This window comes from Octopus sinensis, linkage group LG19 (genome assembly GCF_006345805.1).
Source record: "Octopus sinensis linkage group LG19, ASM634580v1, whole genome shotgun sequence".
NCBI lineage: Eukaryota > Metazoa > Mollusca > Cephalopoda > Octopoda > Octopodidae > Octopus > Octopus sinensis.
Window position 1 is genome coordinate 46,331,463 of NC_043015.1, and position 20,736 is coordinate 46,352,198.

A 20,736-nucleotide genomic window follows, 5' to 3' on the forward strand; every position below is an offset into this window, starting at 1 on the left:
GCAATGCTAGAGTTTTATTAATACTAGTTTCTTTGTTTATTGCTGTGAGTAGTCTGTAGTGTACTGATAAGATTAGGGCCCCCAAAAGCATATGGGAAACGGAAAGCCAGAAATAACCTTCCGATTTATAAGAAAGAAATTTATACATTGAAATATTAGATATAACACGTATGTGCATAACTCCTAAATGTTCTCTTGCAAGGCCTCTTCGCTCCGAAAATGCCCATGCACGCTCTCATATATAATGTATGCACTTTTGCACAAACAAAATTCTCTCTCGCTTCATGTCAGTTTGTATGCCCCCCTCTCTCTCTCTCTCTCTCTCTCTCTCTCTCTCCTCTCTCTCTTTATGTGTGTATGTGTGTGTGCGACACACACACACATGCACACAGAGACTTGTATACGAACGAAAGCATTTAAAATAATCCCCCACACATGCACACACATAAGCTATTTCTAATAATCGCGTACACACACGCACACACGTATACGTATATATATATATATACACAAAATTATTTCAAATGATCACACAATACATAAACCTAGATACGCATAAACAGATCACACACTTAAACACAACACACAAACACATTCACACTCACATGCGCACGTGAATACACACACACACACACACACACACACATACGCACATTCAGGATTTCAAGAACTTGTTTTCTTGTCGAATTGTGACCACTTATCGCTCACATAACATCCATGTCATTAGCAATGAAGATTATACTTAATTAATCCTACTATTTAATTGCTTATGCGTTCATTTATTTGTCTAATCAAATTAAATTAACTAAACAGAAATTCAAGGGATTCTTTTCAATATACACTTTCATACATCAGTACTTAATGGATGTTAATTCTCCTGGATAATTCTACAAAAGGTATATTATATTATATATATATATATATATATATATATATATATATATATATATATATATAAAAGGCCTAAGAAACGATTCTCAAATATTTTGAGAAATTTGGATTCTGTTTCTGGCGGGTCACGAAACCAAGTTGGTCCGCTACAAACGGACGCTAAAATTTAAAATTTATAACCACCATAGGATCATACTTGGTCGGATTTAATATACAACAAAAATCGTACCTTTAACGCTGGAGGTGAATTTTGTAATGACAGCACATATGCACCCAACTAGGGTGCCCATAGAAAAGCCTCCGATGCAGACGACGAAAAACTTAGCCACACCGAGCGCCACCTGTTGGTAGTAAAATACAGAAAGAAAAGATAAAGAACGGTAAGAAAAACTCTGGGTGAAGCATCAGCAGCGAAAAAAACTGGAGATACAAACACACACATACATATATACATATTATTATTATGGCTGCCCCCTCGTTATCGAGTATGGCCATTGCACGAAGCTTAACTGTTACTGGTGCTGTGATCGAATGTGACTTTTTAGCCCAGCTAAAGATCTACAATGTCTTGTACAGAATTGGCAACTAAAACGTTTACCGGTAATAGCCGGCTGTAGTTGTAACTGGGCTTCATGTACCTTTGCATGTCGTTTAAGTCCTCCTGCCGAATTACACTCTCTTCCACATGCCCGACAGATATGATTAGATATGACACATGGGGGGGGGGGCATAGCTATTGATCGTAGCAGGTGGAGAAGGATTGTGCATGAGGGGACAGCCACTTTTTGAGAAATCTCGAGTTGCACATGAGAAAGTAAGGAGGGATGTCAGGAAGGGCATCGCTGTTACACTTCCAGAAGGGAAGGGTCTTCCTTTGATTCTGACATGCAATGTCTGTGCAAGATCCTGCCTCAGTAAAGCTGGACTCATGAGTCATCTTCGTAGTCATAAAACGAGACAGATGAGTGACAACCTGGCTACATATATACATATATATGCACACATACATACATACATACATACATACATACATACATACATACGTACGTACGTACGTACGTACATACATACATACATACATACATACATACATACATACATACATACATACATACAAATCTGCAGTTAGTCTATCAAGATTACAAGTTCAGGTTTATACCTGTAATTATTGGCGCCCTGGGAAATGTAATACACTGCTTAAATACCAATCTTGAGAAATTAGCTTCTCAAAAGTCGGAAAGGAGAAAGCTGATTCGAAGTCTACAGATCCAAGCCATCACTGGCAAAGTCTGTAAAACTTTCCAGAAGTTCATCATTTAAATATAAATGAGCATGTCTAGATAAGTGGAGGCGCAATGGCCCAGTGGTTAGGGCAGCGCTCGGAGGATCGTGGTTTCGATTCCCAGATCGGGCGTTGTGTGTGTTTATTGAGCGAAAACACCTAAAAGCTCCACGAGGCTCATGGGCCCGGTTTCCCGGTTTCTGTGGCGTATGTGTTCCCCCCAGCTGGATGGGACGCCAGTCCATCGCAGCGTTACCCAAGAAACAGGAAGAGAGAGAGAGTGAGAGAAAGTTGGGGCGAAAGAGTACAACAGGAGTCGCCACGACCCCTGCCGGAACCTCCTGAAGCTGCAGGTGTTTTCGCTCAATAAACACACACAATGCCCAGTCTGGGAATCATAACTGCGGTCCTCCGACCGCGAGTCCGCTGCCCTAACCACTGGGCCATTGCGCCTCCACTTCACTCGCTTATTACTGTAATAAATGAGTGAAGAACGAATATATATTTATATTCATATACATATGGTTTATAATTCCTATATATATATCTATTTATGAAATATAATTATATTTCTGAACACATCACGTATCATATGGATGCCTTCACAATGCACACATATACACCAGTCCTCGACCAGGACGTCACTGCACTGTTCCAACGGTCCCAGCTATCACGTGAAGAGTGAGGATCATGTTCTACAATAGTTTGGGATTCAAGGACCCACAGCTATTTCATTCTCTACCAAAAACATCTGTATGACCTTCCTGGAGCACGGGTAGATGTTTTCAAGAAAAAAAAATCTGACCTCCTGCTGTCCAAGGTCCCATATGAACCTATATCACAAGATATAGTAAGACTCTCAAAAAAGGGCAGTAATGTCGATCTCCTTCCTTCACCTAAAAGCCCGTCGCGTAAGAATGGCCATTGCAAAGGTGTTTACATTGGCGGTGCTCCAGCATGGCCACATTCTTGGAGTCGAAGCGTATAAAAGAATACAAGAATATAAATAGTAAATTCGTTAATTTTCCTTACCTGCTCTCCATGTATGACATCCATTTCGTTGTAGGTTTGCATCACGTTATACAAAACAACAGTAACACCATCTGTTATTTGGGAAGAAATAAGAAACAATTGAAAAGTCAAAAGACACAAATATGTCGAACATCCATAACTACGTACATACATATATTTCTGGTAAAAGCGAATAAGGATCACACCCCGACCATAGCTTTATTCTACAAGCCATTGTGGTCGACTGAACACGCCAGCAACGAAATAGACATATATCAGACTCTACATCAGATTTCAGTAGACTTTTTATATCATTGACGCCCCCACCTCGCCAACTTGGAATCGTTGGTAACTTATCGACTACTCAATTTGTAAATTTCTAAAATAAAATTCAAAAGCATAATTAATAAAAAAAATGATCGATTTAGAAATAATAATTTTTTCGTTCTTTTCTGTCATTACTGCTCTTAAATTAAGAAATATTTATAGAGTCTTATTTATGTCTACAAAACGGTTGGTTGATAATTCGGCATCTTTAATGATCAAAATCGTATCAAGTATTTATTGATCCCTTGGATTGCCACGAAGATCTTCAGGGGTCAATAACGTAACTGACATCTGATTTGCATATTTCTAACAAGGTTGTACTGTATATTCTTGTGGTTTTATACAAGAAGATAATATGTATGTATGTATGTATGTATGTATGTATGTATGTATGTATGTATGTATGTATGTATGTATGTATGTATGTATGTATGAATGTTGCACTCCTACCAAAGCGAATAGCTGTAGAATCGGTTGATACCTACCGTTTAAGAGAGATTCTCCAAACACTAGGAAGTATAAAACACTATTAACACCCATTTCTTGAAAGACTGCCAGTACCTGCATAATAATAATAATAATAATAATAATAATAAAAATAAAAATAAAAATAATAATAATATTAACAACAACAACAACAACAACAACAACAACAACAGCAACAATAATAATAATGATAACTGTTCTATCTTGGCATAAAAGATGGGCTACAGCAAATATTCTGCTCAATACCACAGATTTGCTTGTCAGTTGCTTGACCATAACCAATTGACCATGTCCCTTAGTGGCTGACGATATGTGCATCTCTGATCACGAGCAGAAGTAGTGGGGGAGCATCATAGCCGTGTGTTGAAAGGCGATGCCTTAGCATGGCCTCAGTCACATGACCGAAACAAGTAAAAGATATACATACATACATACATACATATGTAAGTTTATATATATTCTTTTATTCTTTTATTCTTTTACTTGTTTCAGTCATTTGACTGCGGTCATGCTGGAGCACCTTTAGTCGAGCAAATCGACCACCAGGAGTTATTCTTTGTAAGCCTAGTACTTATTCTATCGGTATCTTTTGCCGAACCGCTAAGTCACGGAGACGTAAACACACCAGCATCGTAAACTAACAAGTGATGTTGGGAGGACGAACACAGACACACAAAGATATACATACATACACACACACACGCACACACACACACACACACACACACATACACACTCACACACACACACACAAACACACACACGCACATATGTATACGATGGGCTTCTTTCAGTTTCCGTCTATCAAATCCACTCACAAGGCTTTGGTCGGTCCGAGGCTATAGCAGAAGACACTTGTCCAAGGTGCCACGCAGTGGGACTGAACCCAGAGCCATGTAGTCGGTAAGCAAGCTATAATTATATTAAAGGGATCGGGAAAAACCCTCTCCAACACGCTAAAAATAGATACGAAATAATTTTTAGTGCCTTTTGGTATCTATCTTTAGCGTGTTGGAGCGGGCTTTTCCCGATCTATTTTAATATAATTATGTATATAATTATAAATTTAGTATATAGAATTACCTACAAGGTTTTTATTTCACGCTGGCCACTTATTAAACTCATTAACGGGATTTTTATCCTTAATTATATAAAGAACATCCGGTTCAAGTGAAATAAGAATGAGACATTTCCGTACGCCTTTATTTAGCATGAATAGAAAAGCGTGACGTAAAACGAACCTACACCATTAACCGTTTCGGCCAGTGATTTGTATATTCTCTTTAGTCAACCAGCAGAGACTCAGAAAAAAAAAAGAGGTAATGAGTGCGAATGAGTGTGAATGAGATAATGTATAAAGAAAAAAGTGGATCTTTTCGGTTTGAACGGCAGTTTTTTAACATAATTTCTAGGTAACTAAAAAATTTTAAACTTCGTATACTGGTAGAATGTGTTTATAAAACATCTTTTTCTCTTGGCTTTATTGAGAAAAATTCTATAGTTTGTAAGATATTTGTTGTTGTTTTTTTCTTCAATTTCTGCAATTTCAACCAATCAATGACGTCTATTGAGGTAAAAAATTTTTTTGTGTCGTATGAATATGTCCCTCGTTTAAGAAACAGATTGGGTTTATTTATATTTCTAAAGAAAAAAATATACCCTTCCCCCCACCCCTAAACCTAAACCTCACCCTAAAACAGATTGAAATGCAATAGATCGATACTAGGGTCATAATTATGGGTGACAATTTCATATGACACCGCTAGAAAAAACTGCCGTTCAAACCGAAAAGATCTCAAAAAGTTACGCAGGTGTAGTATTTCTACTTACAGCAACAGGATCTACTGCAACAATTAGGGAGCTGAAGACCAGAATTGGGATGAACTGTATAGTAATTTCTCCCATCGCTCCAATAACTGCCAATCCATAGAGAGTTAAACCTAAAGAGAAACAAAAGAAAAAAGAAACCACCTACGTTAAGCAATAGACAACGTCAGATAAAGAAAAGTACTGCAAACTTAATTCAAATATGTTGAGGTTTTTACGTATGTAACAGTAATAAAGTGAAATGAAAAATTTAGATTAATTGAGATTATCCAAGAACTATCTAGACCAGTGCTTTTCAACCTTTTTGCAGGAGCAGAACCCCAAGGAAACATTCCACTGGCTCGAAGAAACCCTGTGCAATAATTTAATAGTCTTATGCACAAATATCTGCACAGGAGAATTAAAAATTACTGCCGACTTTAGCAGTTTTGTAACTTCTTGCGGGAACCCCTGGACTGTACTGGCGGAACCCTAAGGTTCCGTGGAACCCTAGTTGAAAACCACTGATCTAGACTAAGTCATGCCATGGAGATGCTAAAAAATCTGAAAAAGCAATCAAGGAAGACAACTGTGATATAATCAGTTGATCGAAATTTTTGGACAATATAAATAATGCAGATTGATTTGGTATCGCCTTTAAAGTCAAATGGTGAAAGTAATAGACGTATGTTGTTGTTTGACCTTTTCAGTGAAATATATTCAACTCATTTGGCAAATTTCTTATATCATTGTCCCGCCACATGGAATCGTTGATAACTTATCGAACACTCATTATGTAAATTTCTAAAATTAAAATTAAATTCAAAACTATAATTAATTTAAAAAAAAATTATTGATTTAAAAATGATATTTTTTTTTCATTCTTCCTTGTCATTAACTGCTTTTTAATTAAGAAATATTTCAAGAATCTTATTTATGTCGACAAAATGGTTGGTTAATAATTCAGCATCTTTAATGCTCAAAACTAAGTGTGATTAATAGACGCACGCACGCACACACACACACACACATACACACACACACACACACACACACACACACACACACACACACACACACACACACACACACACACACACACACACTATGTAGGTAAGTTAAAATCCAAGCTGTGTCCTCTTGAAAGACATCGATGGGTTTGACTAAAACCCTTCCTATTTCTTTACTACCCACAAGGAGCTAAACACAGAGAGGATAAACAAGGACAGACAAACGGATTAAGTCGATTATATCGACCCCGTGCGTAACTGGTACTTATTTAATCGACCCCGAAAGAATGAAAGCCAAAGTCGACCTCGGCGGAATTTGAACTCAGAACGTAGAGGCAGACAAAATACCCATTTCTTTATTACCCACAAGGGGCTAAACACAGAGGGTACAAACAAGGACAGACAAACGGATTAAGTCGATTACATCGACTCCTGTGCATAACTAGTACTTATTTAATCGACCCCGAAAGGATGAAAGGCAAAGTCGACCTCGGCGGAGTTTGAACTCAGAACGTAACGGCAGACGAAATACCAGTAAGCATTTCGCCCGGCGTGCTAACGATTCTGCCAGCTCGCCGCCTTTTGACTAAAACCCTTCCAAGGCTGTACTCCAGCAAGGTCGTAGCCAAACGACAGAAACAAGAAAAAACAAACAAACAAAGAAAAAACTAAAGAATTGTTTATTATTAAGAGAATGAACTTACCGATGAATAAAAAATTAAGTATGGTAGCCTGGAAAATAAACAAAAGTAAAAGAGGTTATCAAAAAAAATAATGTTAAATCGAAAGCTGTAACATAATTAAACAAGTGTATAACCATATTTCTAGAAAGATATTCGTTATTGATTATGAAGTTTTTACGCTGCATTTCGAGCAGTGTGTTCTCCGATCGCTTCCGGTTGTCCCATTTATAGATATAAAGAAGCAATCGACAGTTATTTATGTCATAAGATTCTGAAGTAATTGGTTAACGGAATTGGAGCAATGTGCTTGTTAGGCATGATATGGTGATGGAGCTAATGAATCTTGGTTGTTGGACGGCGAGGATGGACACTGTTTTCGGATCAACTGAAATATCCGCTCCGGACACATTTACCTATTTCTTTACTACCCACAAGGGGCTAAACACAGAGGGGACGAACAAGGACAGACACACGGATTTAGTCGATTACATCGACCCCAGTGCGTAACTGGTACTTGTTTAATCGACCCCGAAAGGATGAAAGGCAAAGTGGACCTCGGCGGAATTTGAACTCAGAACGTAGCGGCAGACGAGATACGGCTACGCGTTTCGCCCGGCCAGCTGACCATTCTGCCAGCTCGCCGCCATGTCGCTGGTTTAATACTACTACTAATAATAAATATAATAATAATAATAATAATAATAATAATAATAATAATAATAATAATAATAATAATGATAATTACTATTATTATTGTTTATTAAATATGATCTATACTTACTACAACAGCAAATATCAAGACACTTCCAAGATTTTCGTAAAAGACCTTGTCGTTTAGACTGTAAGATGCTTCGAGAATGATTCTGTTCGGTAAAAAAAAATATATATATAAAAAGAAAGGATGAAAAAGAAATAGAGAATAAAGCTGTAAAAATGGTCACAATATTTATCGAATAACGAATGTAGGAGAAGGAAGAAATTGGGTAATTTCAGATTTAGGCTATTTTGTGGAAGATATTGTAAACATCGTGACGTATATTTGCCATTTAAATATAGCTAACCCCTAAGGGTGGATGCTACTGTAGTTTGTAGCCCTAGGAGGACACCTCCTCCAGCTGGCTATAGATACACTTTCTGTGCTCTATCAGTATTTGCGAAGGGAAACCATCTTTCCCGTCTTCAACTTATGATACACACGGACTCGAGTTTCTGAATATTGACCCGTCATCGGCGTGTGACAATCACGGGTCAATACCCAGAAACTAAAGTCCGTGTGTATCATAAGTTGAAGACGGGAAGGGTGACTTCCCTTTGCAAACACTGATAGGGCACAGAAAGTGTGTCTATAGCCAGCTGGAGGAGGTGTCCTCCTGGGGCTACAAACTACAGTAGCATCCACCCTTAGGGGTTAGCCATATTTAAATGGCAAATATACGTCACGATGTGTTGTAGCTACTGTTTATAACTCGCTTTGAGATTTATTATTGATTGTAAACATAGAACTCTTCTATATATCTCAAATACTCCAAGTTTAGCTGTGTGTTAGCGCTTATTTTCAGGGATGGTATTGGTGATATCATTAAGAAATAATTGACGACGTAGTTTTAATTTTCTAGATCGCTATGTTAAGCAAAACTATAAATATATTTACTTGCAGTCGGTGCCTCACTTGGCCTAAGCCGTCATCTTTAAGACAAATAAAAGGTAAGCACACATCCATATTGGGTTAGTGCATAATTATTGCAGCGTTTTTTTTCAACAAATTTTATTCAACAAAAACAATAACAACATATAACAAAAAATGTCTTTAAATGATTATTCTGGAGCATATTCACCATCTACTTCAATTACTGCTTCACATTTGCTTGGCAGACGGTCAGGCCATCATTTAAAGATGCTTTTGTTAAAAATTGTTATTGTTTTTGTTGAATAAAATTTGTTGAAAAAATGCCGCAATAATTATGCACCAACTCAATATATACACTATTTATGGAGCATTCTACTGTACTACGGCCGTTACATTTTGTAGTTGACTTAAATTTCTGAGAAGTTTCACGAGATTTGGACATTTCGTAACCTTATGAATGTTAGTGCATTTCATCCGAAACCTTTGAGATGATTCTTATTATGTATTTATGTATTATGTAACTTATGTATTATGTAATCTATATATATATATAAAGCTGAAGTTGTCTGTGTGTGGCTGGTTTGGTAGACTTCAACTAACACTATCTCCTCCAAGACCCTGCGGCGCAAGTTGACCAAAATTGAGAATATGATAGAAGATGGCTTGCTCTTCGTTCCGTAGAAGATAAAATTCAAATCGTGCCATGTCAAGACCAAAAATTATTTACATCAAAGAGGTGCTTTTTTTCTATGAAAATCCCTATTTTTTTACGATATTTTGACTGCTGTGTCGCCATTTTTCGGTGTATTTCAACCAGAAAAATGTTCACTTAAAGAGAATAACAATCTACATAATGCAAAAGTTTTACTTTTCAAAAATTCCAATTGTAAAGGGTCGAAACAAACCCGAGCAACGCCGGGCGATACTGCTAGTTATGTATAAAGGCAAATACACAAATTAACAGAACACATACATGAACTGTGCGTACACACACACACACACACACAAGCACATACATGCTCACACAGAGATACACACGCACAGATGGCCAAGCACACGCGCACTTGGTTAAGATATGACCAGTAAACTTTCACTTACGGAGGCAGCAGATAGATAAAAAACTGATGAGGAGTGAAGAACCTCGGAAGCTCTGATGCGATATTAGTAAAACTGAAATAGAAAAATACAAAATTTTTGTTATACTCATATCATAAAATATAATTACAATTATTTTAAACTATGTTTTAAAATGTAATTAAAATGTCCCTTACTCTTTTACTCTTTCTCTTTTACTTGTTTCAGTCATTTGACTGCGGCCATGCTGGAGCACCGCCTTTTTTAGACGTGCAAATCGACCCCAGGACTTATTCTTTGTAAGCCTAGTACTTATTCTATCGGTCGCTTTTGCTGAACCGCTAAGTTACGGGGACGTAAACACACCTGCATCGGTTGTCAAGCGATGTTGGGGCAGGGGACAAACACAGACACACAAACATATACACACACATACATACATATATACGATGGGCTTCTTTCAATTTCTGTCTACCAAATCCACTCACAAGGTTTTGGTCGGCCCGAGGCTATAGTAGAAGACACTTGCCCAAGGTGCCACGCAGTGGGACTGAACCCGGAACCATGTGGCTTGTTAGTAAGCTACTTACCACCCAGCCACTCCCACGCCTAATTTTTTTCCTAAACTATATTCTTATTTTTCTATTTTTTTTCACTTGTTCCAATTATAAGGCTGCAGCGATGCTGGGACATCGCCATGAAGGGTTTATTCAAAACAAATCGACACCATTACTTATTTTAAAGTTTATTGGTCTATTTTGCCAAACTGCTAAGTTACGGGGACGTAAACAAATCAGCACCGGTTATCAATAGGGTGAAAGGGGATGAACACAAATACAAAGATACACAGGGTTGACCAAAAGTCACCCGACAGTAAATCATAAACCATATTATTCCAAGATTTATTTATGTTTAACAACTGAATGAATTTAATAAAAGCATCTAAATATGAAACATCATAAAAAATTGTTAGAAAACTGAAGTCCTTTTTCAGTGACACATTTTCCCATTCGAGTCGATACAGAATTACAGAGAGTATTTACGGAATTTTGATTTACTGTCGGATGACTTTTAACCAGTCTTGTATGTATGTATGTATGTATGTATGTATACACACACAATGTGCTTCCACAAAGTTTCCATCTACCAATTTGTAATGAATTTACCAGTCACTACTACTACTACTACTACTACTACTACTACTACTACTACTACCACCACCACCACCACTACTACTACTACCACCACCACCACCACCACCACCACCACCACCACCACACCACCACTACTACTACTACTACTACTACTACTACTACTACTACTACTACTACATGAAAGAGAAGACTAAATGTACTTACTGTATAATAGCACCAACAATGGTACCGACGAGGATGAGCATACTGAAAGAGAGAAAGAGAGAAAAGATAGAACGAGAGATATATCAATAGTTGTTAGAGAGACATTTATAAGGTAACAATAGACATTTATAGTTAAGTTAAGTTAATTTTTTGGCTCAAAAAGCAAATGGAATATATACAGGACAGGCAACGAGTTAAGCCCATAAAGACTACCATGATTAATATTTTCTTTACGCTGCTCCGAAATCCCACAGTAGTGGAGGCACATGGCCTAGTGGTTAGAGCAGCGGACTCACGGTCAAGGGATCGTGGGTTCGAATCTTAGACCGGGCGATGTGTGTGTTTATGAGCGAAACACCTAAGGTCCACGCGGCTCCGGCAGAAGGTAATGGCGAAACTTCTGCTGACTCTTTCGCCACAACTTTCTCTCGCTCTTTCCTCCTGCATCTTGCAGCTCACCTGCGACGGACCGGCGTCCCGTCCGGGTGGGGAACCTATACGCCAAGGAAACCGGGAAACCGGCCCTTATGAGCCAGGCATGGCTCGAGAAGGAACAAACGAATCCCACAGTGGAAATGGTCTATTGATATCTTTCTCTTTGGAATTGAATCTTTTCGGGAAGCGTGTACAGGTGAAGTGAATCGATAGTACTGTCAAGATCGATAGCGGATTATATATTTCTGTTGGGGTACGAGCTTCTACGATTACTTCTAACAGGATTCGTATTAAAATAACAACAACAACAAAAACAACAACAACAACGGCGACGACGACAACAACGGAACAGCAACAACAACAAGAACAGAAAGACCAACACAAACAAGAACAAGAACAAGAACAATAGAATGTATTAAGAATTATGAAGACTTTCTTACCATGATTCTGGAACAATTGATGACAAAAAGTTTGAATAATGGAAACCTGGAAAACAAAAACAAGTTTAAATATATTAAATGAAATATATATATATATATATAATGGAGAAATTATACAAAATGATGAGTAAAGCACCGGGTCAGTTTCGATTACCTGTTGTTTCCGTAGATTTATTGCAGGGACTTACTTTTTATTGATGTACCCGAAGAGACCCATTGCGGGTCGAAACGTGTGCTGTACCCAATAAAGTCTATTACGCATTCCATCTCCTATTTTATTAATATTATTTATATATATATATATATATATATATATATATATATATATATAATACAGTCGCCATGAGAGATCGGTAGCCTCTACACACCTTTTTTTCTCTCCTTGTTTCTTTGTGTCCCTTTCTGTGGAAGAGCGTAGGCTCGAAACGTAAAATACTTTTTCAATTCCCGAGCGTTGATACTAATACATCTGTTTGTTTTCTACACCCCCTGTCTTCGTCTTTTGGGTTTTTTTTTCGTGAATTCTCCCTATGTATATGTATATATATATATATATATATATATATACGCACATACATACACACACACAAGCACATACATATATGGAACTATAAATATTGATTTCTCATATCGATACAAGAGAGAGATGTCATAACTGAGTGGGCAAAGCCAGAGCAGCTTACACTATTCCCAAGAACATCTGAACTTCCAGAGAAAGGACCTTAAAAGATATAAAAAGGCATATATTCAACTCTAATGTGAAACTCATCCTTCTGTATAAATCAAAGACATGGAGAAGGATTAAGAAGATTCTGCAAAATATTCAGGCCTACATTAATAATTGTCTGAAGTATATTCTTCAAATTAAATGTCCGGGAGAAATAAGAAATGAAAATCTGTGGCAGAATGGTTGGGCTGGGGGGAAGGGTGAAGGTGCTCGTGGAAGAACAGATCCTTAAGCACAAAGAAGGTAGAATAGGGCACACTTTAAATGGAACCAGCATCCTGCATTGCACAACAGGCCCTAACTTAGGACCAACAAGAGAGGCAGAAGAGAGGACGCCTTAAAAATAGCTGGAGACAGGATACTGAAGCAAGGCCGAAAATATAGGGATCTAACTGGAGATCCCTATATTGCCAATAATACACGTTTCCTTCTATTGGCTCCAAGCGCCCAAAACATTGAGGACGCTACAAAGATACAATGCGTTTTTAATATAGAAACGAGGTCATAATCTGCGAAGAGGGGTGGCTTAATCAATTATATTAACCCAATCATTACTAGATCTTAGTCTTATCGATCCCGGAGGGATAAAAGGTTAAGAATAAGGACAAGAACAGATCGAAGATGTGTGCCTTGCTTCAATGCGACGTGCTTTTGATATACACTTTTACTCTTTTACTTGTTTCAGTCAGTTGACTGCGGCCATGCTGGAGCACCGCCTTTAGTCGAGCATATTCGACCCCGGGACTTATTCTTTTGTAAGCCCAGTACTTATTCTATCGGTCTCTTTTGCTGAACCGCTAAGTGACGGGAACATAGATACACCAGCATCGGTTGTCAAGCAATGCTAGGGGGACAAACACAGACACAAAAAGATACACGCACACACACACATATATATATACATATATACGACGGGCTTCTTTCAGTTTCCGTCTACTAAATCCACTCACAAGGCTTTGATCGGCCCGAGGATATCGTAGAAGACACTTGCCCAAGGTGCCACGCAGTGGGACTGAACCCGGAACCATGTGGTTGGTTTACCACACATCCACTCCTGATATATACATATATATAGATATCATTATATAAAAGGCAGCAAGGTGGCAGAACCCGGGCAAAATACTTTGTGGCATTTCGTCCGTCTTTACGTCCTAAGTTCGAACTCCGACGAGGTCGATTTTGCCTTTCGTCCATCCGGGCTCGATAAAATAAGTACCAGTCGAGTACTGGGTTCGATGTAATTGATTTACTTCTTGTGCTAAAATTTGAAACCTATATATAGTATTATAAAAACAAACAAGTTCTTCCGTAGTCATCCACTGATAAGCTGTTTTATGAGAGTTATCGGCGAGGACAAAGTATCACTTGTGTTACAGACAAAGTATGATTTGAGCGATATTTTCTGGTGACAGCTATTCATTCGTGGGAATAGCAGTAATGTTCATATGTTTTTTCACCTCTAACACTCCCAATGTAGATGTGATGTAAATGTGTTGTAACTGTGAATAGATATTTGTTCAAAGGTGACAAATTTATTCCAGGTGAAACTACAAAGATATGGGCTCTCGAATGACGTTCATTTTCAACCGGATTTGACCCTCGATTGTTGCGGTTTTGAATGAATAAGTCTATGAATGGAAATTCTTTCCGAAAATGCAACAGTTTCTCAAATAAAAAATACATAAAAAAGAACTGGACAATGGCGATAGTGTGAAAAGAAATACGAAGGGGTTGCACACTTGCATTACAGGTTTTTGGTTCCTTGTTTGACACTGCATCCTGCTTCCTTCGTGTCACTTTTGTTTCAGGCTCAACAAAACTTTTCTTTTATTCTAACAAAGACTTGAATCTGCTTATCCAAACACAATACGGGTTTCATTCATTCAAAAATACACTGCAATTATACAGGCGTGGCACAGCGGCAATGTGAGAAGTCAATACAGGTTATGGGCAATGTTGAAAAAAAAAAAAAAAGACTGAAAGAAGATCGGGTAGCCACTACACACATTTTTTCTCTCCTTGCTTCTTTCTGTGTTCCTTTCTGTGGAAGAGCGTAAGCTCAAAACGTAAAAGACTTTTTCAATTCCTGAGCATTATACTAATACATCTGTTTGTTTTCTACACCATCTGACTTCGTCTTTTGTTTTTCTCGTGAATTCTCCCTATATATATATATATATATATATATATGATGTGCAGGAGCACGCGCGTGTGTACAAGTATGTGTATGTAGTTTTGTGTCAGAGCTTGTCCCCCACTGCCACTTGATAAACCGTTGATGGTGTGTTTGCGTCACAGTAACTTAGCGGTTCAGCAAAAGTTATCGATTGAATAAGTACCAAGATTAAAAGAAAAATAAATAGTGGAGTCGACTAAAATTTTTTGAGGTGGTGCCCCAGTATGGCCGCTGTATGAAGACTGAAATAAGTAAAGGATAAAAGATATATAATATATTATATATATATATACTATATAATATATATATATATATATATATATATATTATATATATATATATATATAATATATATATATATTTACATATATAAGGCAATCTTTGTATCTAACATAATACTTGCGTTCTTTACTTTAAGAGAATCTTTTATATGGAAGTATGGTGCATAAAAACGTCAGATTGGTGGGTAAAAAGAACCGTCTGCCACAAGCGCCAGAATTGCCAGATCATGTGATTTCGACGTGCACCGCCCCATCAGTGGCAGACGTCCGGTAGCCGTATACAGCCAAATCTCACTGCGATATATGAAATTCCAGCAACCGTTCTATTTTATGCGCAACTCCATTGTCTCCCGAGACAAAAAGAATGCCAATATATATATATAGATATATATATATATATATATATACACATATATATATATATACATATATATATGTATGTATCTATATATATATATATATATATATACATATTTAATTTGCTTGCGGGAAGGACTGTTTCAGTGAAGTCGCGTCTTGTCCTTGCCTTCGAAAACGTGGAGTAGTTGAAACAGGGACAACGGAAGAAGGGGAATATTCTTTATGTTATATGTCTCGTTTCTCTGTTTTTCGTTGTCCGAAAAACAGTTCGGTTCTATGTTTTTGTTCTTATGTTTTCGTTTCTCATTGTGTTCAACGTTTATTTGATGTCCTGTACGCATCCTTTTCCAAGTAAGTTTTATCTGACTATGTATGTATGTATGTATGTATGTATGTATGTATCTATTTATCAATCTATCTATCATCTATCTATCTATCTATCTATCTATCATCTATCTATCTCTATCTATCTATCATATATCATCATCTATCTATCTATCTATCTATCTATCTATCTATCTATCTATCTTCTCTCTCTCTCTCTCTCTCTCTCTCTCTATATATATATATATATATATATATACGTAAATGTAAATATGTAGACACTTATGTGAGACTAGACTATATAAATGCGTAAAAAATCGAAAGCATATATATTTATGCTTATGTAGACTCATATACGTGGTTTGCGTGGCGTATGCGTATGTATGTTAGTTATTAGTAGTTCCATATCTATTGTTCTCTGGCCCTTGAGCACTTCTCCAGGATTTAGCGACATTTGTCTGAAGAGATTATTGCTAAGACATTGCTAAACGGGAACTACAGAATGGATGCCGTGAAATAAAGGACACTTCATCGACAGCTGTTAATTCACAGAAATCGTAACGGAACGGAAAATGGTTCTTTGATTCCTTTTATACTAACAATGTGTCGCAAAATGTTAGCTTTCTTCGAATAAGTGATACGTATTTATATATGTGTGTATATATGTGTATAAATATATAAGTGTGTGTATGTTCGTGCGTGTGTGTGTATACATATATATATATGTGTGTACATATATATATATGTATATATGTACATACATACATACATACACACATACACACATACATACATCCATACATATTATATGTGTGTGTGTGGTGTGTGGTATGTATGTATATTATATATATATATATATATATATAATATTATACTATATGCTATAATATATATTGTTATATATATTATATATGTATATATATATATGTATATATATATATATATATATATATATATATATGCATATGCATATATATATATATATATGTATATATATATATGTATATGTATATATGCTCTATATATAATGTATGTATATGTATATGCATATATATATATATATGTATATTATGTATAGTATATATATATCTATATATATATATATATGTATATATATTATATATATATATATATATATATATATATATATATATATATATATATACATATACACACCACTATATAAATGTGGGTTATAATATATCTGCATGTATTTCTTTTGTGGTAATCGAATCCCACGACGTCTACAAGTATAACCCCGAAGTTGTAGATGCATAGTTCGAATCTCGTCGAATTATAATGACGTCAGAGTATTTCTTTCTTTTTCAGTTTTAGCTATCCCAGTGTCCTTCTCTCTTTTGGTGTTTGCATATCTATGTTTGTTTTGTTTACATGTTCATCTATCTATCTATCTATCTATCTATCTATCTATCTATCTATCTATCTATCTATCTATCTATCTATCTATCTATCTCTATCTCTATATATTATCTATCTATCTTCTATCTATCTATCCTATGTCTATCATCTATCTATCTATCTATCTATCTATCTATCTATCTATCTCTATCTATCTATCTATCTATCTATCTATCTATCTATCCATCCATCTATTTTGCCTTTCATTCTTCCAGGATCGATAAACCAAGTACCAGTCTCAGTGCGTTTCGTCCGTCCGTCCGTCTGGCATTCATCAGTGAAATAAGGTTTGTTTAATTCGAGACTTACCGAGTTTGCTGAGGGCCGCAATGAGCACCACGCAGCAGACGATAAACGGACTCTCAACTTCCTCGAACTTCAGTTCGACCAAATCAACGCCAGCGGTTTCATTCGATTCTGAATGTTTCTTGTGTCCTCCATGAGGTGGATTGTCTTCCCTTTTATGAATGTGTGCTTTCGATATATCGTTGCCGGTAACATTATCACTGCGAGCAGACACTTCTTGCCACGTTAGGAGCGCTGCAATCGTCGTCAAACATAACAAAGCTACCAGCGGCCATCTTGTGAACATTATGGGTCCTGTTGAAAAAAAAAACAAAACAAAAACAAAAAGGATAAATGAATAATAAATAAATTAATTAATAGTTTAAAAAAAAAATTATTTTAATCTTTTTTAGTTGTTTCATTCATTTGCCTGCAGTCATGCTGGAGCAACGCCTTGAAGGGTTTTAGTCGAAGAAATTGATCAAGTTTATACTCTTTTACTCTTTTACTTGTTTCAGTCATTTGACTGTGGCCATGCTGGAGCATTGCCTTTAGTCGAGAAAATCGACCCAGGACTTATTCTTTGTAAGCCTAGTACTTATTCTATCGGACTCTTTTGCCGAACTGCTAAGTTACGGGGACGTAAACACACCAGCATCGGTTGTCAAGCGATGTTGGGAGGGGGGGGGGCAAACACAGACACACAAACATATACAAACACACATACACACATATATACATATACATATATACGACGGGCTTCTTTCAGTTTCCGTCTATCAAATCCACTCACAAGGCTTTGGTCGACCCGAGGCTATAGTAGAAGACACTTGCTCAAAGTGCCACGCAGTGGGACTGGACCCGAAACCATGTGGTTGGTAAACAAGCTACTTACCACACAGCTACTCCTTTATTAATTTTTTTTAAAGTCTAGTACTTTTGTCGAACGGCTAAGTTACAGGAACGTAAACTAACAACCAACACTAGTAGCCATGTGATGGGGGAGGGGGAAATTACAGAAACGCATATGTGGTTAGAAAAATACAAGAGAAAGAGGACATCTATAGACCATTGGTAAGGGGTTTGCAAGTCCAGTACCCAAGATACTCTTTCAACTTCATACCCATTATTATTGGAGCAACAGGATTCATACCGACCCGTCTGGAGCAAAGTATGGTCGAACTTGGAATCTTGAGGAGATAATGCAAATCCTCAATTCGTAAGCTACAAACGATCATGATATCTGGGACTATAAAAATCTGTAAGACCTTCCTAAGATTTAAAGAATGGTGGTTGAACCATGATACTTTCCTTCACAACCTTGCCACCAAGTCGTTGGCCGGTTAAAATCTCTCTCTATATAAAGTTGAAGTTGTCTGCGTATGGCAGGCTTGGTAGCCTTCAACTAACACTATCTCCTCCGAGACACTGCGGCGCAAGTTGACCAAAATTGAGAGTATGATAGAAGAAGGCTTGCTCTTCCTTCCGTAGAAGAAAAAATTCAAATCGGACCATGTTAACACCAAAAATTATTTATATCAAAAAGGTGCTATTTTTCTGTGAAAATCCCTATTTTTTACGATATTTTGACAGCTATATCGCCATTTTTTTGGTGTATTTCAACCAGAAAAATGTTCTCTTAAAGAAAATAACAAGCTACATAATGCGAAGTTTTTACTTTTCAAAAATTCCAATTGCAAAGGTCGAAACAAACCCGAGCAACGCCGGGCGATACTGTTAGTATACTATAAATTTAAAAAAGAAAGAATAGACATACATATATATATGTGTGTGTGTATGTGTATGTGTATAGACATACATATATATATATATATATATATATATATATGTGTGTGTGTGTATGTGTATGTGTGTGTGTGTGTGAATTGAGGTGACGTTGTACACGGGGCAACCTTGATTTAAATTTACGACACAAAATCACTAATTTAAAAGGGAATGTTAAAATTTATAATGTCATTTAAGCAAGCAACATCAAAACAAAAAGATAGTCCTAAAATGTCTAGGAAGTAAGTGGACGTTCGGTGGTTTATTCAGGTTTTAATCAAACTTTTACAACCAAAGGAAGCTGTGAGAAGAGTAATTCTGACAAAGGGCCCCTGTCTGATTGACAGTTGCAATAAAGCAGCAGGTAATTGAAATGTAACCGAAACACCAGCTGAATGCACGGATAATATAAATAAATGACTGTTACGTAAAGTAGAAAGTAAGCGGCACTCGACAAAGGTAGCTGTCGTGAGACATTGTTGTATTATTACATTATATGTAATAAATGGACGTTGCGATTCATAGTTGCTTATTAGATTGGGTAAGATCCTTTAACTCTGTTTATCTAAGAAAGCTTCGTAGTTAAATGTAGGATATTTTATGCAATCTTACTCAAGCTATTGTTTTGGTAAGAACGACCAATACTCGAAGACAACGCATTTGGAATGCAATTATTTCGAGAGCCATTATTAATCAGATCTAGAAGATGGCGAGCTGGCAAAATCGTTATCACGCCGCCACGTTCTGAGTTCAAATTCCGCCGACGTCGACTTTACTTTTCATCCTTTCGGGGTCGATTAGATAAGTACCAGTTACGCACTGGGGTTGATATAATCGACTTAATCCGTTTGTCTTCTCTATGTTTAGTCCCTTGTGGGTAGTAAAGAAATAGGTATTTCGTCTGCCACTACGTTCTGAGTTCAAATTCCATCGAGGTCGACTTTGCCTT

At 36.9% G+C, this 20,736-nt stretch overlaps 1 protein-coding gene across 2 annotated transcripts in view; it reads right to left on the bottom strand.

Annotated features, from left to right (window-relative positions):
* The window catches only part of LOC115222200 (Na(+)/H(+) exchanger beta), a 48,321-nt gene extending 29,989 nt beyond the window's left edge, over nucleotides 1–18,332 (bottom strand). For both annotated transcript variants that reach the window (XM_036511139.1, XM_029792351.2), the window contains exons 1-10: nucleotides 18,027–18,332; nucleotides 12,431–12,476; nucleotides 11,556–11,597; nucleotides 10,222–10,293; nucleotides 8,278–8,359; nucleotides 7,518–7,545; nucleotides 5,828–5,937; nucleotides 3,997–4,072; nucleotides 3,206–3,276; nucleotides 1,121–1,232 (exon numbers count right to left, since the gene is read on the bottom strand). In XM_036511139.1, coding sequence (XP_036367032.1) covers nucleotides 1,121–1,232; nucleotides 3,206–3,276; nucleotides 3,997–4,072; nucleotides 5,828–5,937; nucleotides 7,518–7,545; nucleotides 8,278–8,359; nucleotides 10,222–10,293; nucleotides 11,556–11,597; nucleotides 12,431–12,476; nucleotides 18,027–18,309 — 922 coding nt within the window. In that variant the 5' untranslated portion in view covers nucleotides 18,310–18,332. The remainder of the gene's footprint in view (nucleotides 1–1,120; nucleotides 1,233–3,205; nucleotides 3,277–3,996; nucleotides 4,073–5,827; nucleotides 5,938–7,517; nucleotides 7,546–8,277; nucleotides 8,360–10,221; nucleotides 10,294–11,555; nucleotides 11,598–12,430; nucleotides 12,477–18,026) is intronic.
* Nucleotides 18,333–20,736: the final 2,404 nt, after the last annotated feature.